This window comes from Orbicella faveolata, unplaced genomic scaffold (genome assembly GCF_042242905.1).
Source record: "Orbicella faveolata isolate gen_17 unplaced genomic scaffold, um_ofav_v1 contig_24, whole genome shotgun sequence".
Lineage (NCBI taxonomy): Eukaryota > Metazoa > Cnidaria > Anthozoa > Scleractinia > Merulinidae > Orbicella > Orbicella faveolata.
The window spans coordinates 16,994,881-17,019,127 of NW_028301552.1; the positions used below are offsets into that span (position 1 = coordinate 16,994,881).

The following is a 24,247-nucleotide window of genomic DNA, read 5'->3' on the forward strand; positions in this document are numbered from 1 at the left end:
GCTCTCGTAAATTTTATGAACTGGCTAACACCCTCCCCTCCAAACACACAATTACCCCCAGAGCAACTTTGAAGCTTCGGCTTCCAACCCTCTAAGTTCATCATCTGTTAATGTTGACAATATATCCATGTTGGTGTACCCGTAAGCTTTTGTATGGATACCATCGTCACCTATCCATCGCTTTGAATCAAATGGCGAAAGCGAAATTTTGTTAAGATGCATACCATAGATCTCGTGTCCCTCGCTTTGAAGAATGTTCATTCCATGCCATTGCTGCTTCGCACTGAAAAGCGTTTCCTTGTAATTTTCATGTGTTATTTGTTTCTTGACGACGCTCTTTTTTACGCCTTTCGCCTTTTTTATGTTAACTTCGTCCGCCATCATGATTGAGTACATTTTTAATCTCAAACATACGCACTCCGCAATTGGGGTTCCGGCGCACTCGTCTTTCATCTTGCCCAAGACCTTTTTGTTCACGTTTGAGTAGAGTGGATGATCCTTCGGGTAGTCACTTGTGTCGTAAAGGTCCATGTTGTTTTTCATGTCTTCGTAGACGTCTTCTGTTGCGATCTCGACAAGAAGGCTGTCGGTGTCCGTGTAAAGCAGCTCGCACTTTGAGCCGTACTGCTTTTTAAGCTCGTAAAAGAAGTCGTACATCAGGATCTTGCTGTTCTCAAGGATCGTCATCCCTGTGTAGACCGGCTTGTTGAGAAGCAGCTTGCTTTTTGCATGTCGATTCCTGCCATGTTGTTTGAAAATAAAACATGTCTTGCGTACAAAGGGCTGGCAATCAATTTCCTTATTTTGTTCGTCTCATTGCTGCGCACTATTTTTATGTCAACACGGTTACACAGGTTTTCCATGGTTTTGCCGAAAACAGAGTTGTTCATGAGCTTGTAAAAGTTCTTTTCAAAGTCGCTCTTCGCTTTCTTGCTGAACTCTGTGTTTCATCCGGATGTATGGCTCCATCCAACATTCTTGTTCGAACTCCAACACCCTGTGCATGCGCTTCAGTTTCATGCCCTTGTTCAGATAAAACTGCAAGTTTCTGTAATGCACAACGTAGTTCTTTTGGTCTTGAAGCATTAGCAGCAGCTTCTTGCTGTCCCGGGGTTTCAGATCCAGGTCTTTCATCATCCCCTTTTGGTAGTCCGACATCCACTCCTTTTTTACGGCCTTTTTCTCCTGCGCCAGGGGATAGCTGTTGTGCTCCTCGTGCAGTTCTGCAGGATATTCAAGATCGACCTCGAGAATCCACCCATACTTATTGTTCTCTTTCTTATTCAAGATCTCCTCCAATGAGGGCATGTCATGCTTCCATTTAAAATCTCTTATCAGGAGAAGCATGCTCATCGCCCATCCGTAAAGGTTGTTTGCATCGAGATAGATGATGAACTTTTTTGACTTGCTTGGGTCGTATCCTGGTACTAGCGGGTTGTTCGCCTTAGCATATCTCTTGCTTACCATGGAGATTCCGCCCCGCATTCCCCTTTCAACGAAGAGATGCATTTCGTAGTCTGTGAAGAGCTCAAGCTTGACCCCCGTCTTTTTCAAGAGCGCGTCCCAGGAGAGGCCTGGTGACGTGTAATAATGCGCCGGATCCAACCCGTACTGCTGTTGGCATAGGTTTCAGAAGTTCTCAAAAACATCCGCCAGCAGCGTGACGTCCGTTTTCACGTAAAGATTGTGATAATCGCCCAGCGTTTTGCATTCGAAAGCCTCCAACACAGTCTGCGCATGTGCGTACTCTTCGTCTGTTATGTGCTCGTCGTCCAGCTTGCTGTAAAACTTCTCTTTGTTCGGAAGCCTTGTCTCGGCGAATCTTCCCCATGAGTCCATGTACTCGTAAGGGTATATCCCTTTTTTGCAAAGCAGGTCACTGCCTCTTGAAATTGTATATGTTATTTTCAATGACTCTTTCGGCGTTACGGCTACAAGTGAATTGAAGCTTCCTTGCAAAAAGTTCAAGCTGTGGATGAAACGCAGACCTCCGACCGAAAATGTGATGTATTTCTCCATGTTGTTGGCAACACATTTCACCTCTTTCTGCAGCTGCGACATCGCTTGCATTAAATGGTGCGCATCGTAGCCCCTCAGGTTGTGGAATACAACTGGTATTTGGTCCGTCTTGGGGTTTATTCGCAATTTCTTATTGCATAAGCTGTGCACGGCTCCGCGGTAACTGCCGGGTACGTGGCAATGGTCTTTTACTGCATCTCTGTAGTTTTTCTGAAGTAAAGGCTTCCCGCAATATTTGCAATTTTCTTGTACTTTTACCTCCGACTTGTCTTTCTTGTCTGTAAGTCTTTTCAACTTTTGCAACCCCCATTTTTTCTTCTCTTTCTGCTCATTATAAAAACTTTCTTTGTGGCCTTGCCCCCAATAGCTGCATTTTTCTTTGCCCTCTTCCCCATCTTCTTCAACATTCCAAACAGGCAAAGAATCCAAGAATTCGTCTTTTATCAGACTTTTGTTCCAAACGTGGCAGTCATTTAAAAATGTTCAGTGTGTAGCCAGGCATGGTAAAAATTGGTAAAAAAGGAAAGGAATTAAATGGTTGTCACTGGCTAAAAATATGGTTATCGGACGTTTCGGCCACTACTGTTGCCTTCTTCAGCAAAAGATGGAAAATGCAAATGTTAAACGGCATCCTGCTAGAATATGTAATAGATGTGTGATAAAACTAAATGAGCAATAGTCTCTAGAGTATTCTTAATGAGTGTAAAAATTCTTAATGCCATAGTACACGTTCGGTAGTGCTATGTGTTCGTTTATAGCGTTCCTGTCTCGCAAGGAATGCCAAGCTTCAAGAATTAGTCTTTGTTTCCATACTGATGATCTGTCGACAATTTCAACGTTCTCCAAATCTATTTGGTGACCGTTGAGCATATGGTGTTTGGCCAATAAAGAGTTTTTGTCCAATGTTGCTATAGCCTTTGTGTGTTCTTTCATACGTGTTTTTAACACGCGTGATGACTGACCAACATAAACACAGTCACAATCTTTACATTTGATCTTGTAAACAATGCCTCTGGAAGCCTCTTTCTCGATCTTGTCTTTAGGTTTTTGAGTATGTTCGAGATGGTACGAATAGGTTTATGGACGACCTTGATATTGAAACCTCGAAGAATGTTTGCGACTCTTTTGGAAAAACCTTTGGCGTAGGGGAGGATGACAAAACCACGATGGTCGGTATCATTCGTTTCTTGTTGTCTACTCAGTTGGCGGCCATTGTGAATGAAATTTGCAGGGTAGTTATTAGTGGCAAGGGCTTTCGTTACTCGTTTAGTTTCCCGTGAAACTTCCTTCTCCGTGGAAGGAATGCTTTTTTGCTTTTTTGAATTTTTCCCAGTCTTTCCACATCATCACAATCGGTTTTGGTTCGGCCATTATTTCTCTTATTTTCTCCTCTTCCTGCAGAATGTCACTTAAAAATGTTCCAACCGCATTTTCCCCCCGTAAAAATTTGACCCTGTAATTTCACCGTCACATCTTACAACCATGTATGAATACCCACATGCCTCGTGCCTTCTGGTCTTCTCTGTGTAGCTTATTTGCATTCTCTCTGGCCCGCGCTCACAGCCTGGAATCTTCCTGATTAAAGCCTCGAAGTCCGCGTATATCACAAAGGGCATTTTCATCTGCTTTTTGTAGTTTTGGAAGGAAAGGATGTTTTTCCCCTCCTCTGGCATCTCGATCCTTGTCGGCCTGCCGTTCACACCATTGCAATATTTTTTGTGACTCACGAGCAAGTCTGCTCTTGAGAAACGGGTTAAGCACAGCATACAATAGTGTTTTGCGTTTGTTCTTGCTCTGATAGAATAGCAAAGCGCTTTCTCTTTTTACGTAACAATAGTGCTGAATTTCCCCTGACTCAATTAACATCAGGTTTATCCGCGGCACCTTCGCTTCTTTTTTGCTTATCTGGTGAACAATCACACAGTTGTCTTCCCAGCCAAATACGTTTATTGCGAGGTTTGCGTTTTGTGCCTCGAGCTTTTCTATCTGTTTTACCGGTGTTGGGAAATCGATGCCTCCGTAGTTAATACCATCGTTAACTGGATATTTGCTTGGTCTTTGCGGGTCTTTCCCGTCTTTTGGAGGGAATAAAGCGGCTCTGAGTGCCCACTTCAAACATTCGTTATCCCTGTTTTTCACGTTGATTATTGCCTTCTTTTTTGCCAAATTGGCTGGAAGAGGCAAATAGGTACCTCCGCGAAGTGGCTGATAGCGTGCAACATTCACATACGCGATTTGTATCCTTTCAACCACCCATCCTGACATTTGTCTACCATTTTTAAAAAATGTAGGAACTGAAGAGCAACCTTGTCATCCATATATTTATCATCCCTTGACTGCATGAAAAAAATGGAAGTTACTGTATAGTACAGATTGAACAACAATGTTTGTACTATGGGGAAAACCCCTCCTCTTTTTTACTACAATGGAAAGTTGTTAGGTTTAGCAGGAGTTTGTAAAACTCATAAAGGATATTTAATAGAGCACAACAAACAGTGTTTATGTAATCAAATTTATTTTATTTCTGTGTGGACTACTACTTGGCTTGGCTCAGTCTTGCCTTGCAGGTAGAGCAGTACCTAAACAGATAAAAAATAACACAATGAATTTATGCACCATCTAACATAAAAGGAAAAAAAAATTAGTAGAATGTTAAGTTTGGTTTCACTGTATTAAAGATCACACTGTATGTTGGCAGTCAATTTGTTTTGAATTTGGTTGTTCTAGCTAAATATAGTTAATGTGGGCATGACCAGTTAATGCTAAAACTCAGACAAATTATGCAGGGGAAAAAAACAGGAGTGATAAAATTCACTGTAATGTGGCTTTTGGGCTGAATACGAATGCAAATCATATGTTAACTATTAGCCACAAAAGTCAAACGTTTGAGAATTTTTCCCCAAAATTTGGAGTTTCATGGTAATTAAAAGCTATCTTACCAAGGATTTTTCTTTGGCACTCTTGCCAGCCTGAGACATTTTAGGTGGAAATATCTGTTACCTGGGCACTGAAAGAACACATGACCCAACTGAGACTATTTGGCCTTCATATCATTCTTTGCACCATTTCAAATTTCCATAAAATTAATAACTTAATATGAATTGTGTGACACAAGTTACATCTAGCTCATGACAGTCTTCACTATATACATAGTCAAATAAATACACAGAAGGCATGGCTCCGTGGTGAAAGAAATTTTATCTTTGAAGGCGCTTAAAGACGTAATAAGCACTTTTAAAAGCTTTTTTAATAGTATAGAGTTTTCATATGATGTCACGGCAGAAAACAAAGAAATGGCGGCCATATTGGTGTACAGGAATTAAACTCTATTTTTTATGCAAAAATTGTCTTTTCTTTTAGTAGACCAATGTGACTGCTGGTCATGCTAGTGAAAATGTTCTATGAGTATCAGAAGAGAAAATTTGTTTTCTCAAGCCCCATGTAATTGTCTCTTTTATAGATGTTGATGAAAAGTACTGATGGCTTATAGATTTATGTGATTTAATGATAATTTTTTAAAAAATAATCTTAATTCAAGGGAAAAAAAATAGTGATATGCATTTAGGTTTGTTACCTTGTTCTCTTTTTTCTTTGATCTATTTTCGCAAATTACCATTCCATCTTCTTCGTTTTTTGATCTCTGCTGTTGGAATAGTAATAACAGAACATGTCAAAAACTTTCAAGATATAGCAGTTACACTTCTTTTGCTTCTCTTTTGCCAAACATTAACGTGAACCTGACACTTTGGCTAATGATTTGAATAATTTCAGTTCCACTGTATGGAATGTTATCCTCAAAGCAACACATCTTTTTGCTAATGCAGTACTTGTATTCTACTGATTGCTTCTCTGTAAAGAAGAGACAAACTTTATAAATGAAGTCTTTGTGGTTAAAAAAATTGGCAGTTAAAGGATTACTTGATTAGAAGCCACTTGTATACAGTGCATTTTCATCTATACTGCAAGTCTTGTCACATTTCAAGGGTGCCCTCCTAGTGGTGGTAATAATCAACTGTACATGTTGTTTCATTTAACTCAAAATGATGTACTTTGAACAGAATGACTAACTTGTCTGATAGTTAATACCTGAAGCTGTTTTACTTTTTTTAGGGTTTACAATTTCATCTATTGAGCCCCTCTTTGTTCCACGTACAGTTGAAAAAAGGTCATTATCAGCTATGGCATTAGATCCCACTAAAAAGATTAATAATAACAGGTTTAAAAATTAAACTTTAATTTGTCATCAAGTACTTATCACAATTATGATAATAAGTACTTGATGACAAATCAGTTGCATTAAATTGTAGTTGAAAGTTTTCCAATATTTAAGCTAAAACTTCTGTTTGTACAGCTAGAAAAATAATATAATTTAGTCACCTTCTAAACTGATTCCACTATCATCCAAACAAACTGGCAACACAGAAGCACCAGTACCAGTTTGTTCACGGCTTGTTGGTTCACGAATAGCTGATGCAGCACTGGTACCAGTTTGCTGATTGTGTATTGGCTCATGAATAGCTGATGCAACACTAGTATCAGTGTGCTCACAGTGTGTTGGTTCACGGACAGCTGATGTGGCACTAGTATCAGTTTGCTCATAGTGTATTGGCTTGCGAAAAGCTGATGCAGCACTAGTACCAGTTTGCTCACGGTGTGTTGGGTCAGGATTAGCTGGTGCGGTACTAGTACCAGTTTGCTCACGGTGTGTTGGGCCAGGATTAGCTGATGCGGCACTAGTACCAGTTGGCTCATGGTTTGTTGGGTCAGGATTAGCTGATGCAGTTTTAGTATCAGTTGGCTCACTGCATCTTGGCGCACAAATAGCTGACGCGGCACTAGTACCAGTTGGCTCACGGTGTGTTGGGTCAGGATTAGCTGATGCAGCAATAGTACCAGTTTGCTCATGGCGTGTTGGGTCAGGTTTATCTGATGCAGCTCTATTACCAGCTGGCTCATGGCGTGTTGGGTCGGGATTAGCTGATGCAGCACTAGTACCAGTTTGCTCACCACCTGCAGAGTAAACCGGTGCTGGTGCAGGATTAGCTAGGGCTTGTGCTTGGGCTTTTTCTGTCTCCGAGGCTGTCAGTGCTGGTGTTACTGCAATACCAAATGCTGAAATACAATTTTTAATATATTTGTTATTATTGACATGTAGATGATTCTCATTATACAGAGCCAAAAAACACTGTCCCTTTTTACAGCAGCCTGAGACAAGTTTAGCATTTTAAACCAGCAAATATCAATTCTTCATATTCTACCAAGGCCCTAGATGTTTTAATTCTCTTTCACCTGAAATTTCGGGCTCTTCATCACCGGCATCTTTTAAGAAAAAACTTAAAGCATATATTATTGATAACTATTAACTCTGTCTTCAAATAAGGCTTGTCGTTAGTTACCTAAATCAGTCATCTGGTGTTCTTGTGACGGAACCTAAGCTTACAACCCCCATGGCTTTTTTATTAGGTTGCCTCGCCGTTTTGTTTTCTATCCTTTAATATAGTATATTGTAGTTTTGTATTTTCATTGTAATCTTGTATATTGGATTAAGGTTATTAATTAATCATCATTGTATTATAATTCTATTTTTTGTTTGTGTGACAAAATAAAATGAAGATAAAAAAAATAAAATACAATTTCTCATTTCTTGTCCAAATACATCATTAGCAGTAGTGGGGAGAGGTCATTGAAATATCAAATTTGATGCTGACCACATGGTTTAGAGGGTTAAGAGGTTGTAGATTGCTACAACCTATCATTGTATTGTTATAGGGTGTATCGTTATGCTAGGAGAGGACTGTGCTACATGACAAAACTCATAATTTGTAACAACTTCAGCACATATACATGTACTTTTACACATTGATTGTGCATGGTTGGATGAGTTAGCCAAGCAATGTCGATTTAATGTGATTCATACCTTTTCTGAAAGCCCTCCTGCTTTCTGGTTGAAATGCTTCATATTTGATAAGCACACAACTTCTTGCGGTTACTTCAACACCTCCTGCAGCTCTTGTGATGGTGGTGCCATTCGTGAACTTATTGAAATACTCCTTCTTGTCACTGGTATCTCCAATAGACAGGGTGCGTATTTCTTGACGCATCCTGTCCTCTGGAGGGTGTGTCCCACCAAATTGCTTTATTAGTGGCAGCAGCCATTTTAAGGTCACAGCCACCCCACTGTACATGCCCCGTTCAGTGTTAGCCTTCATCCAGAATGACACAGCTGGATTTATACAAGTCAGCATCTTCACAAAAACATGAAAGAAGAGAAATACAACAATTAAATTGATGCAGTTGGGCATTAGGCATGTTAAATAAAGTTTATCAAGTTATTGGTTAATTAGGGCTACATGGTCAGGGTGTAAGTGACATTTCTTTTAGCTTTATTGTCTCTTTCAGTTCCTTCCCCCCGGTGGTATAAAGTCATTTTATTTAAGAAGGTTGCACTTCCTTTAATTTATGCCGTCCCTTCAAACAACACCCCATGGACCTGATAAGCTTGTCTCTGACTCGTCCTATCCCCTTGCTTGAAACCAAATTTGGTAATTATTAATAGTCAGGGTGCATTAACAGTAGTTAACACATCAAGATTAATACATCATTCTGAACATCAGCGATCTAAAACCGTGAAATTCTGATATTAAATCCACATTTTATTATAGTTTCTATGCTTGTACTTAGTTATGCAGTTAGTGAGTAAATTATTTCAAACAGTAATATTAGTTAAACCTAAATGCTCACCATTAATTGAGCAAAGACTTAAATGGTAAATTAATGTAACAAGTCCTGGGCGTATATAATTATATTTGTTCAAAAGGGTTTTTTGGTAGCATTTTTTTGGTGGAATTACGGTATATAGTGGGTGCCTTTTGTGGAAAGTAAATTTGCTTTTTAACAATGTTCCTGAATGACTGTTTTAAAATTTTCATTGGTGCATGTATTAACTCTCTAAACATAACAAAATGAAGCACAAAATTCTAAAAGATAAACAGTCATTAAATGAACATCAATAAGTCTGTGAGCATACTCTTGTGCAGTGACACAAAATACAAAACAAGCTCCACAATAGGATGCAAAATATAATCATGACAATATATATTTAGTCAAAATATACTGGATTGGGGGAAATTATTAAATCTGAATTGTACCGTATAGAAAGCTAAATACATGTGGATGTAATGTTTTAATGGAAAGCTAATGAATGATTTACCTACCTGTTGAATTGGTATTTTGTATTCCGTGATACACTTCATGAGGAGATTGGGGATAAGAGGTTCCCCAGATTCTGGTGCGCCTAGTTCCAAGTTTGTAAAATCTACTTGGTACTCCATCACACTTGAAAAGACCTTCTTTTTAAAGAAGGTGGTTGCCAGTTCTGGAGCAAGTCCCTCTATTTCTGCCATTTCAATGACCTTAAAAACATTATTGACAGCATTTTATTTTCTCTGTTCTTTTATATTTTAATTCCTGATTTTTTACTAACTTATAATTTGCTAAGTGACAACAAGGACTGGTAACTGTGTCCTTTAATTTTATTTAGCCAATCAAAATAGTTTTGATTTCTTTTTTTTGGGAGTATTATTTCTGGCAATAATTGTTAATGATTTGTTAATGACCCCAAGAGCCCTGATCGAGTCAGTTATAATAACTAAACATGACAACTGAGAATTGATGTCATGACAGATACCGGTAATCAATTTCAATTAAAGTATATATACTTGGAACCATAGTAAGCCCTGTTCTTAATCAATAAACCAGACGAATTACTGAAACACTTACTTTTTCAGCAATGCTGATTAAAAGTCCATAATTTTTAAGAAACCTGTCGTCTAATTCAGGAAGGGATTGAGCCAGGATTGAAGCGATTCCGTGGGTCCTTGTCTTTAGAATGTGGTCCAGTTGCTGGCTGACACCAACAATCATCCCTATTGCACTTGATGCCCTACTGAAAACCTCCTCGCGGTTAATTTTGACCCTTTGCTGGGCATCAAGTCCATACGGACGTCTTCTTCCCTCCAAAAAGGGAATTAATACGAAGCGTCCAAACACACTGAAAAGAAAGAAAAGAATTCTTAATGTGACATTCCCGATTTAAAATAGTTGCATAAATTTTGATGCTCAATAAGCTAGCACAATGGCACTTCATAATTGAAGGCTAAGTGGGAGCATGAGGGATTGACTGAAAGAACTTGTCATTTGTGATCATCTGAATCTGGTAGAGGCATTAATTTTGTGTCAGTGTTTACGTCATGCTATAAGGACATGATTGTTGTGTTTCAAAAATGTCCTACAAAAAGTTAGTGACAGCTCATTAACAAACAAGACCTAAAATTTATAGTTGCTTAATTACTTGTGGAAATTATGTTGACATTATGTTCCTTAACTGAGTGTGCCTGACATTGGGTATTGTGATTAACTGTTGCTTTTTTGCTCAGAAGTTAAAATTCAGCTTGATAAATCATGTTTTAAGCTGTGATTAAATTGTCTGAAGGCTAAAATTAAAATGGGGTCAAACTCGCTTTACATGACAAAACAAGATGGTCAGTTGATGTCTTTTTATTTGTTAAAGTATTTTTTGGAGTCATAAAATACAAGTAAGAAGCGATTTTTCTAACCATTTAACTATAAAAAATTGCCATAAAATATTTCTAAGCACATTGAGAAAGTTAAAAATTTTGTTAAAAAACGACGACGTTTCGACGTTGAGCTAACGTCATTATCAAGTCAAAGTGATAGTAGATAAAAAATGTATAAATCATAGTCAGTAAAACAATAGTTCAATGGATGTGTTAAAATGTTTGAAATTAAACAAAGAGTTTCGCACGGATGGAGTCAGTTTGCGTGTTCAAGCTTGGATTCCGTTCCTTTATGCAAAACATCTCAAAGACGAGGCAATCAAATTTCCCTTGGCACTTTCGGAGAATTCGAAACTGGCTTTCGTTGAGCAGGCTTATGTCCCCGTGGGCTTCCAAAAGGTGTTTTCCAATCGCCGAGTTTTTATGTTCAGCAATACGTTGGTGGATGTGTCGGGCTGTGTAGCCGACATAATCCGCTGCATCGCACAGATCACATGAAAATAAATAAACCACGCACTGTTGATTTACGATCGGAGGCTTGATTTCTTTGGGCTTGAGATCTTGTTCCAGTTTCTTGCTAATAAATACTGGTTGTAGGGTAGTGCCAATCTTGTGGTTGAGATCGCGCATTTGCCTTCTAACCGCGTTAGCTGATGTTTGGTCCTTGAAGGGGAGACTAACTCCCAAGACACGGCCGTCTTCCACTTGTCGTTCATGTACACCGGATGAAAGGTTCAGGATAAATTTGTTAATGGTAGAATTAATGGTCGTTATCCTATAATCAAGTCGAGTAAAGATGGAGCGAAGTCTAGCGCAGTCTTGATTGAAAGCTTCAGTTGTAGATAGGGCATATGCACGATGAATCATTGTTTTGAGCAAGCAATGTTTGTAATGTTTATCCGTGTGGCTTTGGAAATGCAACAGCAAGCCAGTGTTAGTCGGTTTTCTGTACACTTGTGTTTCAATCTTTGTTCCGTTTTTGATTATTTCCATGCCGATAAAGGGGAACTATTGTTTTACTGACTATTTACTGACTATTTATACATTTTTTATCTACTATCATTTTGACTTGATAATGACGTTAGCTCAACGTCGAAACGTGGTCGTTTTTTAACAAAATTTTTCACTTTCTCAATATGCTCAGAAATATTTTATAAAATACAAGGTGTAAAATAATTCATTGCAATAAGCATGTACCTTGGGTCTTTATTGAGGGCATCGAGGGCCTCCCAATTAACAGTCAGGATGGGACAAGTTCTGGGAGTGCTTTCGAGAAAGCAGGCCCCATCCTTCCCCCTGTTGTAAAACGCCACGGCAATATCCTCAATCTGCTTTGCCTTCTTGACATCGTCAAGGACAGGAGGCAGAGTTGTCCGGGCACAAAGACGAGGAATGAACCTGTCCTTTGCCGAGGAGTAAAATGAGCCAGTATTTCCAATTAGGCTTAAGGCAGTCCTCGCTGATTTTGTCTTCCCCAGACGATTCATACCACATACCACATACCACTGGTATGGGACAATAGCCTAAGATTTCAACAATTGCCTCATAATGAAAGCCAATAACCATTCCAGCTGTAATTTAATAAAATACTATCTATTACGTAATTATATTAACACCATTAAATCATACAAGAGGGGGTTCATTACATTTTTGAAGGAATGTCTTACATAATATTATTTTATGGGCATTGCTCAAATTCAATTTTACCCCCAAATAGGTGCAAAGTCTTAATTTAGTTCCTTCCATATGTTTTCCCTTTTCAAAACCCTTTAAGGTACCAGGATAACTCTTACAGTCGTCATTTTAGAGTTCAACATCCTAAGTGATACAAAAATCACCCCCACCCTACCCCCCCCCCCCCCAAAAAAAATCATTTCTATATACATGGTATTTTAATCGGGGAGATTTTGCTCATCAAAGCCAAGAAAATATTAAACATCATCTTAATTCTGAAAAACCTAATTTTCATTTACTTTCGACACGATAATTCGCGTATGTAAATTAGTGTGTCGAAAGTAAATGCAAATTAGGTTTTTCAGAATTAAGATGATGGTATTTTAATTCTCCCCATTTTTTCTGTATACACCAAAACACTGTTTTTGTTTTTACTCGGAAAGATTGACATCCTGACTGTATATGACTGTTATCATAAATTAAAAGTCAAATTTTTTGAACTGGGGAACATGCTGAAGTATTTGATTGACGTATAACCAACTGCCGGAACAAAGTTAATTTAGGAAATTTGTAGGATGAAGTTGGCAGCCTTTTATTTGTATACATGATAAATGAATAAACATACTCGTAATTCAATGATAAAATGTCATACCAATAGTAAATAGGCCCTTTGCAGGATCCGATCAAATGGTACGGAATAAATTATGCTGGGACGCAAGTTGCACAGTGGGACTTCCAAAACAAAGGAACTCGTACCAGTACAGCCCGACTTTCCTTTGTTTTTAAAGTCCCACTGTGCAACTTGCGTCCCAGCATAATTAATTCGGTACCATGTGATGGGATCGTGCAAAGGGCCTATTGCTGCCATCAGGTTGTCATGAATTGTGTTTACCAGTGCCTTGATGACCTGGTATAGGGCATGGCCATACAAGGGCAGTCTGATGCTGGGTAGACATCCAGCCTGGTCCCTCCTTCTTCCTCCTTCAATACTGAAGACCTCCTTCACCCACAAGATGGAGGTGGATTCTGTGGTGGTCACTGATCCATTTGCAGTTAGCTGCAGATCAGGGCCAAAAACCCAAACTTCACTATTTGGCTGTCGACCGATGCAGACGGCAGCCTTATAGGTGTCCTTAACGTTGGCAAGTCTGCACTTTTTGAAATTAAAATAGATTCAACTATTACTATTTTCCCCTAATTTTTAGTGGTATGTTGATGAACCCAGAGATGGTTGAACCTTGAATGAACCTTGGGGCATTCGCCAATTTTTTTTTAACAAAATTGGGTTGTCCAGCGTGGTCGGACGAAATCCTCTGGCAATCATGTATTAATTATTTAAATATAATAAACTTATTTTATATTTGATAACCAGTTGAATGGGATAAACATAATGCGAACTAAACTCCATCTGATGTAGATTATTTTTACGCTTAGTAAGCCAAATATAAAAATAAGCTCAATGACGGCAAATCGAGAGAAGATAAGCTTAATAAAAAACGTTTCAGTCGTATTCTAGCTAGTGTCCCGTAGCATCCGATCCCAACATGTAGCCATTGGTACCAAGAGCCCTAATAAATGTCATCAAAACACCGAATTAATTTTCGCAACTGTTCTTCGAGAAAGAGAAAAAGAAAAATGTCGATTAACAGCTATAATTGCTATTCTCGCTATTCTTGCAGTGTACCTAGTCGAAGTTTTACAAGATGCTATAATAAATCAGCAGACATATCAGACATAACTTTTACTTACCGAAACTAGTTTCTCATCAGCCACCAGAAAGAGCCCGTTGTATCCTAAAGTAGCACGTCCTGTGAAAGGTGTTAATTGAATCCGTTCGATTGTTTGGGACAAATCAACTCTAATCGACAACTATGGAAATAATTTTTCAAATATGATCTTTTGACCTTTCGCGCGTAAACTAGTTTTTAGCTAATGTATATTTACCAGAAGATGGCTCAAATTCGTTTCCCGCCAAAAGGTCGATCTCTCTATTTGGAATTTTTTCCTTGGCAAACTTTATAATACTATGCTCATTGAGAGTTTTAAATTCGTTATAGTCAATGGTTTCGTCAGCGACAACTAATGCTATAGTAATTTCATTCCCAAATCGCCCACTGATGCAATATGCTTTTGTAAACATACCTGACATACGTGTAAATACCTATCAACATGATTCAGTTAGAATTACGCTCAAATGTAATATCGAGACTCGCAATTGGAACAATTCGACAAAGAAAACACGACCCTGAACTCGAACAAATTGCTATAACGTAAATCCTTATACTTACTTCGTCTCTTCACGCAAAGAACAGCTCACTGTGCACAGGAATCCGCTGTGCTGCCCCGCTTCAACGTGCTTTAACAATTCCATGGAAAAACTCGCCCTTTCTATATACTCCATTCGGCCATTTCTTCCTTCAACATTCACACCCATATCTCTCGCGTTGATAACCAAATCGTGATTCGACGACATTTTGAAGAACCTCGAAGGCAAATTTGAGTCTGGACGAAACGTCTTGACTAGCGCTACGTGCTCTGAAGGATGCCACCTAAGATCAATTCTTTTAAATCAAATTTGCCGCGTCTTATCAATGTTGATTCCGCAAAAGGAAATACAGTCCTTTTTTGTGCAAGGAAACAACAGTGCACCGTAGGTGTAATTCAGACCTTGACCCTTCAAACCATAACCATTATGCGAATTTCCCGCTTTTTTTGAACAGTTGCCTAAAAAGGAGATCTCCCCCTTTTTAGAATCACGTGCGCTGCAGGAAGAAAACAACAGCGCACAGCAACGCTATTGTTTTCTTCAATTTATGCAAAGAGGATTTACCGTGAATTTCATCCCAAGTTTTGAAGGCGAAGGAGTCTACTTCGGCGGTTTTTTGTTTTTACCGGCTTTGAATTGACCGGGCAAGCTCAAAGTTGTGAGATTTGTTTACATCTCGGCCCCGGGTTTCGACCACATCTAGCCTGCGAACGCAGACGTTTTTCGGGCTGTCGCTTGCGGCGAAGAAAAGCGACAGCCGGAACACGTCTGCGTTCGTATGCTAGCCCACAGCAAAAAATGAGATGAAATGAAGATGAAAAATCGATTTCGAAACCGTATAAAACAACACAACAGGACTTAGGTTGCTAAGTAGTTGGGTAGCTGTGGTTTTATATTTTATGATCCGGAATTATTTGACCGGCTCTGTCTGTTCAGCGGTGTTGGATTAGATAACGGGTAGACCATTTCACTTTGAGGGGAAAGGGGGGGGGGGGGGGGGTGGGTGATTTTGAAGAAAAAAAACCCTCAAGTGTCTATGTGTAAGATAAAAAATCCTGTACAACACCATCGAGCCGAAAAAAAATAACATGCACGTACAGTGTGCTGAGAAAAAAACAAAAAAAAACAAAAATGGCACGATTTACGACTTCATCCCCCTTTATTTTCGGTGTAAGCTCTCTTGTAAGCTGGCTTACAGGCTGTTACTATCCCCTTCCGATGAACGATACACGTAATGCTTATGTATGGTGTACAGCACAAACGTAAATGCCATTCGCTATAACTAAGAATATTCACAAGAATATTTTCAGCCTAATATCGACAATATTCAAAATGAGTGTACGTCACTTCTCAATTGATGCCTGTTTCCTGGGAAAATACCAAAAATTTGAAGCCGACTGGTTTACAAATGCAAGGAGGGAAGAATTATCTCTCAGAATTAAAATCTGTATCCGCATTTTCAGCAATGAACATGTATTTTGCACACACGCGGCCAGGCGAACAAATTTATGAGAGCATTTTAAGAATGGCTGACTGTTAGGATCGAGAAACGCCGGTCAACGACCCATTTGGCAAATCGCTTATATTTTTCCCAAAGATACCCTTAGGTGACCTTATTCTAAAAATCATATTATAAGGTTTCAGCGAATTTTTATTTTTCAGAAATTTGCGAAAATTTGAAAGCGCGGTCAAAGTGCGGTTTTTCGTGTAATCAAATGACCGAAATAAGGTGCGAGGACGAAGCGCTGCTAAAGTCTTAAAATAAATTCAATTGACTTCAAACTTCACACAAATGTGGAACAACCAATCTAATTTATTTCTCGTTTTAAACTAATCTCAGATATGTTGATATAGTGGTTTTCGAAACCATTTTAAAAACACCTATGAAGCGTGTGAGAAATAACAGCAAAATATAGGTCATGTTTAACAGCACAAAAAGGCATCTGGTACCTCACTTTCCCATTATTTTACTTTACAGCCTTAAAATATCATTATTAAACATATACCATGCCAAGTCTCATGCTCGAACTCGCAGTATTTCCCTTTGAGAAAAACGAAAATCTATGTCAATGTTTTGGGCGCAAATAACACAATAATTGTACACGAACAAGAGACAAATCAATTTCAATGGCGAAAGTAAAAGGCTATCTATCATTAGTTAAAATCCCGTCAATTCACTGCTATCAGTAGAAACATAATGTCCACTACATAAAAACTGTTTTTAGACGTTTTCGATCGAAACATTGCGCGTTTACTTTGCTTAATTTCCTGTCCGCCGTCATGTCTAGTTTAAGCGGGTTAATTTTAGAAAAAATATATATGAGCTTTTCGTCGGGGAAAACGAAACTGTCCGTAATATCGGGGTGTCCGTATTAAGCGGGTGTCCGTAGAGCGGGGCTCCACTGTAATAAGTAGTTCTTTGTGAAAAACTATTTTAAGGAAAGTAATCTGTTCGCGAGATCTATGTTTTCAGATGTTCTAGAGTGATTAGTTTGTTAAGGCACTGTTGCGCTGCGCCTGCGCGCAATGTCGGACAAAAAGTACATTAGATCATCTGTTATACTTCAGAAGAAACCCTTGGCCATTAGCATGTTCATAAAGCTAAATAGTATCATTGTAACAGCATCAGTTCATTAGAATAACACAGAGGCCTATTAGGGTAAGGCGTAAGGACAATCTGCAGTCCTTCCACCAGTGGTTCACCATCACTCTTCTCGGTTAAGCTTTGCGAGTTGCCTGACTTAACTCGTGGCTCCCGGCCACGCCCATCTAGTAGTATGTCACCACCCCAGTATGTGAGTGTGTGTCGAAAGAAAACTTGAGATTCTATCAAATACGATTAGCATTACAACCAGACCGATTACGTGTTGGACAACGCTAAATTATAATGTGCAACAGGCTTTTCCGATTTAAATGCTTTTCCACCTGTCCACGGTCAATGCGCGCCAACAAGTAATTGACTCAGCGGGACTAAACTCAAAATTATTTAGCTTAGTGATCCCTGTGATACTTCGAGAATCATCTGGTGTTTCAGTGTTACCTTTAACAGCTGAAGACCACTTAATTTTCCACGGCATACAGATATCCGAAATTTCCGGGAGTACACCCCCCCCCCCCCGACTGTAGCTACAACTAAGAGCCATTCAAGAACAAGAAATAATTGCTCCTGGATAGAAGAACTTTAAAAAGCGCATTTCAATCAACTGTCACTACATTAAACTTGTAATTGCCAAATGTTGAACATTTGCGCGAGAGCAGTGAAAGCGTGACTGGGCTGCTCGTAGGGTTGTGTGACAACTTTTACTGAGTCTCGAATATCAGCCACGCAGCATGGTTGCCGATAAAAACAGATTCATAAGGCCTCCTATTCTTACAGCAGAAAGCTTGGCCTCTTTAAGGCAATGTGGAGTGGTATTGAGGGGAATCGACGGCTTTTAGGTATGTTTTCTCGTCTAATTTAAAGTCCTTTAACGTCCTTAATGCTAAACAGCATTCCAAGTTGACCCATAATTGTGTCTTAACGAACTTAAAGCGTTTTAGAGAATCGAAAACATCGAGGTTCCAGAAAATCTCTTTGCGTTTGTTATGACAACCATTCACAGTGTTGTTTACATAAAGGAAATACACACGGTGACAAACTAGACATGACGGCGGACAGGAAATTAAGCAAAGTAAACGCGCAATGTTTCGATCGAAAACGTCTAAAAACAGTTTCTATGTAGTGGACATTATGTTTCTACTGATAGCAGTGAATTGACGGGATTTTAATTAATTATAGCTTTTTACTTTCGCCATTGAAATTGATTTGTCTCTTGTTCTTGTATAATTATTGTGTTATTTGCGCCCAAAACATTGACATAGATTTTCGTTTTTCTCAAAGGGAAATACTGCGAGTTCGAGCATGAGACTTGGCATGGTATATGTTTAATAATGATATTTTAAGGCTGTAAAGTAAAATAATGGGAAAGTGAGGTACCAGATGCCTTTTTATGCTGTTAAACATGACCTATATTTTGCTGTTATTTTCCACACGCTTCATAGGTGTTTTTAAAATGGTTTGGAAAACCACTATATCAACATATCTGAGATTAGTTTAAAACGAGAAATAAATTAGATTGGTTGTTCCACGTTTATGTGAAGTTTGAAGTCAATTGAATTTATTTTAAGACTTTAGCAGCGCTTCGTCCTCGCACCTTATTTCGGTCATTTGATTACACGAAAAACCGCACTTTGACCGCGCTTTCAAATTTTCGCAAATTTCTGAAAAATAAAAATTCGCTGAAACCTCAGCCATTCTTAAAGCAGTTTGTCTTTTTAGCTTGTTTCATAAAAACACAAAACTGAGATCTTTTAAATAATAAGCCGTGGATGGTTGTATGCTTCCTTTTGAGGAAGTGCAGCTTAATATAGAGTTTTTCTTCAGTTCTTTTTCAAATATAGCCTTTGTGTTTTCGTGTAATATTCATGTAGTATCTTGCGTACAATAAACTCTTGGCAAAACGTCTGGTTAGATAAAGATGTTTCTGGCCGCCGAAGGCCGCGGCAATATCGAGGGGTGGGGGTCAGGGATTTCAGGCATTCTGAGGGGTAATTCAAGTTGAAATGAAATTGTCTGGCATTCTTGATTTAGAGTGCACTTAAAAACATTGTTCTTCAAGTCACAATACGAATATCAACTGCAGAAGTCGGGTATATTTAAGGGTTCAAAGAAATGCCCTCGAAGGTTTATATTTCTGCGTTCAAGTTTACTTCGAGTAGCATGAATCGTTTGTTATATTCCCCTTGGATGTGATGTTAATCTCGTTTCCAGATCTCTTGTGGACGAAGCCGAAGGCGAGATCTGGCCTAATCCGATTTGCACCATGTGATCACCTGTCAGGAATGTGACAGGCGAAGCAAGAGCGCATGCCCAAAATAAATTCCCAAAATGGCGGAACAGAAAGACTCAGAAGACTGACTCAGGCGCGTAGAATTTATAGGTTAGGCAACGTTGGAGTATTTTTATGTTAGCTTAGGGTCAGGCAGAGAATTAGAGTTTGTTTTGCGGGTTTAAGTTAGCTAGCAAATATTGTTAGCAGCATCCTTGCTCGTCGCTGTGGACGTTGCCCATGGACATGGCGGACGTGTCAAATGTTGAATTTGACCGCGGCGCATTGAAGTTTTCCTTAACTGAACGCAGATCTCCTTAGGTTAAAAACTAAACAGCTAGAGGTTTTGAGAGCAGTGGTGGAGCAAAAGAGAGATGTGCTAGCCGTCCTGCCAACAGGATATGCAAGTCTTTAATATATCAACTTCTGCCGAGTATGTTTAACTTTTTGTTGTATGGTGGAATGTATGGCTTGATTGCAATTATTGTGTCACCATTGACCGCTTTGATGATGGACCAAGTTGAGAAAATTAAGAAGCAAGGACAGTTAGCAGCAATTATCCAGGCTAAATGTTCTGAAGCGGACAAAGGGACAGGGATCGAAGTCCAAGGTGATTCTGTGGAAAATGTGTTGTGCGGACGTGTTAGCATCGTGTTTGCTCATCCGGAAGCACTTATCACTATTAAGAAATGCAGAGAAATGTTGTTATCTGATGTTTATCAAAAAAACGTAGTCTGTGTTGTGGCTGACGAAACTCACTGCATCGTGTGTGCTGTCGTGAAATGTAATAATGTCGTGAATTGTAATACCTGTCGTGAATTGTAATTACACTTGTCGTGTATTGTAATACCTGTCGTGAAATGTAATAAGTGTCGTGAATTGTAATAACGCACCTGTCGTCAATTGTAATAACATGCTGTCGTGAAGTGTAACAATACGAGCTGTCGTAAATTGTAACAACACCCTGTCGTATTTTGTAATAGGTCGTGAACCTGAGAACGAGCAGTTTTTCAAAAAGCGTGTTTAGTCTTTTCAACAAATAACGGTTAAAATTGATGACGGTGGTGATGGTGATGGTGATGATGATAGTGAGGATGAGGATGATGATGATGATGATGGTGGTTTTATGAGAATTGCAATGCTGCTTATCGATACTGTTATGCATTCAATAAAGAAATGTAAACTGCGATTGGGAAATGGCCTTATGTCACCAGCAAGTTTAAAGAAAATACTTGGTTCACACAGATTAGTTACTCTGAAGATGATCAATCGGTCGAAAACGTGTGGCAATAATTTTTAACAGCTTTCGACCTAGTACAGTTTTTTTCATTTGATACTTTAACAGTGAAATGTCAGCACAATATTATATCATGGTTGGGAGGTAAAAAGAAAAACGGGAGTGTTGCACAGCAATTTACTTTTATTCAAACCATAAATGCTATCTCTTGCATACCATTGCTTTTATGATTACAGGTGATCGGAACAGGTAACGATTATAGCACTTAGCACTCAAGACAAACAAGAATACATCGCAATTACAATTTTAGTCCAGTTTAAGCAAATGTTTTAAAGTTCTATCTCGCCAAATAAACCTAATGCTATTACACTATTGATGTTTTAACAAAAACTATGATTTAAAAAATCAAACTTGTGCGTTAACTCAAGAATGTTCAGTGTTCTACAAAAGACATCCAGGCTCTGACCACTACAACCTTATATCGGCGTCTCAACAACAACAATAACTGAAAATACAAACACATACAAAGCTTCCTTCCAGGGTAATACTAATCATTATTTTCGGTGGGATCCTTTCCGCCAGATAATGTTTAAAATTATAAACCATCCATTAGCATCCGCGTAAAGCTTAAGCCATGCTCTGTTCCATCGTGGATGGGAAATGATCCGTTTTATTTCAAGAAGTAGTCCGCTGCCCGATCCGTACTGTCTAATCAGTTTGGCAACACTTACGTAGCCGAGTTCTCCCAATGGAAAATATATCCGTGGAAGCCTGTTGCGCAGTTTCTTGACGCAGTCGCGAAACAGCCGATTAACATTGTAGATTTGGTTATACACACGACAAATATGGTTTGGCCAGGACAGTCCAGAGGAATACACTGCCATTTTGATAATCATATCAATAAGCTCTGTTGGAAGGATTTCCATTGACACTATATCATGTGAATTGTTTGCGCTTCGCATTAAATTGTTTGTAATCAATGTACTATTTGGACCAAAACGAATTTGTACGTCACTGTTCACTGTACTCTCGCATTGGTAGTTTTGCAGTTCATACTCGTGAGTTTTTGAGGATTTTTCACTCTTGGCTTTTCTGTGGCTCTTGCTCTTCTTCTGGACGGTTTTCTAAGAGTTGGTGATCGATGTCTTCTATACTTTGTTCGTCTGACTGAAAGTCTCCTTCAACACACACGTAGTGTTCCCCGTCTCCCTCGGCAAAGTGGCCAAGTTGAATCTGTGCCATTGGAATGGTAGATGTTGGAGCAATAACTGCTGTTGCGTCTGGACCAAGGGAGGAAACAACAAGAATCTCAATGTTAAATATCTCAGCTGCAGCCTGCAATGTTATCTGGTCCCCATATTCACCGTCCTGTGCCATGCTCGCAAGATAACGATCCCATGGCATTGCTGCAAAATTTTCTAATGGAATGCCACCTACATTGTCGGGGTTCTGAGTGAGGTATTGGACTATTTCGTCGCGAAGAGCTTCTACCGAACGGTAAATGCCGATTGTCTGCAGCCAGAATCTTAAGTCCTCGAAGTGACAGTTACCATCTCCATTTGGGTTATAAACAACTTGAAAACCCAGGCTAGAAAATGTTTCAAAGTGATCGTCTTGTGTCATTGGAATGTAAAGCTTCTTTCGGAGCTGTTTTAGGTTTCGTTTCCTGTCTTGTTCCATTTTCTTTCCCTTCTCCCTCTTAAAAAGACCTGCATTTGTGATGTCTTCGACAGATAGCCATTTCTCAATCTCCTTATTTGATCCTGGTGGTACCATTCGAACCTTAAACATGGAGTTAGTTTTACTTTTCTTTAAAATTGTTCCTTTTAGAACAATGCGTCGCTTGGGAGTAATGCTTCCTCTCCTGTCTGGCCTGTAGCGCACCAAAACCTCGTCACCACGTTTGTATGCTGGAGTTTTGTGAAGACGTGCGTGACGTTTTACCATCCTTTCATTCATTCTTTTTGCTGTATAACTGGGCTCTTTTTCGTAATTTCTTGACATTTCTAAAATGGCACCGATAGTCCTTTCTTTTTGGAGCCTTGATAGTGCAGTCATTCCAGTCAGCCACGTTTTCTAACGATGCCTTGACAAGGATATTTGATTTTCGACCAAAATAAACCTTGAATGGACTTTTCCATCCCAGTTCTTCTTTACTTTCTTCGTTCAGAATGCGGTTGTATGAAGCGAGGTTAGAAGCCCAGTTTACGCCCTTCTTTCCTAGGTTAATAAAATCATACGTGATCTTTTTCCTTAGGCTTCGGTGAGATCGCTTGACCTTCCCTTGTGATTGCGGGTGATAAGGTCTTGATTTTATCATTTTGATCTTATAGTTTTTGCACATGGAGTGTAGTTTGCCTTCAAATTCTGTGCCGCGGTTGCTCTGAAGTCGATCTGGTGGACCATGTTGGTCATAAATTGGTTGTAACACTCGAACAACGTGGCTGCTTGACTTGCTTTCTAAAGGAACTAGCCACGAAAAGCGACTGAATATGTCAAAAACTGACAAGCGGTACTTATGCACTTTACCATTGTGTTTAACAGGATCCTTGCTAAAGTCAATCAGGTCAATCTGGTGTTGTGATTGGACGTGTTTTGCCGTAACTGGTTTGGGGGTCGCCTTGTTCGTGAATTTAGCGTTGTGAACTCGGTATTTGAATTCATTTTTCGTAACTTGAAGAATCTTCTTTTCACTTAAACCCGCATAACTGCTGGCCGCTCGATATCGTAGCTTTTTGCAGCCTCCAGATTTTGCTGGTTTGAAGGTATTTCCAACGATGGTTGATATTAAAGACTCCTTGACAACCTTTTGTCCTGCAAAATACAACGTAGGCGTTCTTTCCGGTCCAAGGTGAAAGTCCTCTCTTCTTCTCCAAAATAGAACAACCGTATTTCTTTGTATCCGAGTCCGTTTGCTTACCGACACCTCGAACTTTCCTTGCACAAGTAACAACAGTGTGTCATAGACTTCATCACTGACAGGATGAATATACGCTTCCCGTTTCTCTCCATCTCTCGGCTTCGCTGTGTTGCAACAGCAAAAAAGACCAACGAAGTATTTTATCTCGTTCCATTTTCCTTTCGCCTTAGGGATGGGGGCTGCTCTCGCCGCGCTCGTTTGCTGAAGCATGATAAGTAAACTCTACAAACAAAGCCACCGATCTAAACTTGAAAATTAGCTCTGGAGATAGCGTTGCTGCTGAATGGTAAGGAGGCCGAAACTGACATGCCAAGCAAACTAAATAGTAACCGCGATCCCGCCTACTAGTATCTGATTGGAGTCTCCTAGGTGATGTGCCTTTCCTTGCTCCACCCAAATAACTGATAGACGTATTATAGTACCCAAGAAAATGTCTCGATATAAAATAACATTATATGTGCTGTGCTTATAAAGTCGCTGGACATACCCATTTGTAAGCCATCTTTATTAATGTGCTTAAAGCGTGCAATGCCTGTGTCCTTTGTTGTGTAGGAAACTTTTCTTCTGACTGGCCGACGCATTGTAACTTATCTGATAAAGACATACCAGCGTGCATTCCGTTGTTGCATGCGTCCCGATCCTGACGATCGTGTCTAAAAGTACACATGAGTGATCACGAGTGTGGCA

At 39.3% G+C, this 24,247-nt stretch overlaps 3 protein-coding genes and 1 pseudogene across 3 annotated transcripts; 1 reads left to right on the forward strand and 3 right to left on the reverse strand.

The window, feature by feature from the left end:
• Positions 1-1,629: 1,629 nt before the first annotated feature.
• Positions 1,630-4,284, reverse strand: LOC149110662 (uncharacterized). Its single transcript, XM_089292315.1, has 2 exons — positions 3,581-4,284; positions 1,630-2,467 (listed from the first exon to the last, which is right to left on the reverse strand). The coding sequence occupies exons 1-2, from the start codon at positions 4,282-4,284 to the stop codon at positions 1,630-1,632; spliced, it is 1,542 nt and encodes a 513-aa protein (XP_089148441.1).
• Positions 4,285-10,823: 6,539 nt separating this feature from the next.
• Positions 10,824-14,742, reverse strand: LOC149110663 (uncharacterized). Its single transcript, XM_089292316.1, has 5 exons — positions 14,558-14,742; positions 14,412-14,430; positions 13,162-13,422; positions 11,879-12,118; positions 10,824-11,603 (listed from the first exon to the last, which is right to left on the reverse strand). The coding sequence occupies exons 1-5, from the start codon at positions 14,740-14,742 to the stop codon at positions 10,824-10,826; spliced, it is 1,485 nt and encodes a 494-aa protein (XP_089148442.1).
• A 5,096-nt stretch (positions 14,743-19,838) lies between these two features.
• Positions 19,839-20,228, forward strand: LOC149110664 (uncharacterized). Its single transcript, XM_089292317.1, has one exon. The coding sequence runs from the start codon at positions 19,839-19,841 to the stop codon at positions 20,226-20,228; it is 390 nt and encodes a 129-aa protein (XP_089148443.1).
• Positions 20,229-21,717: 1,489 nt separating this feature from the next.
• On the reverse strand, positions 21,718-23,798 carry LOC149110665 (uncharacterized; annotated as a pseudogene).
• Positions 23,799-24,247: the final 449 nt, after the last annotated feature.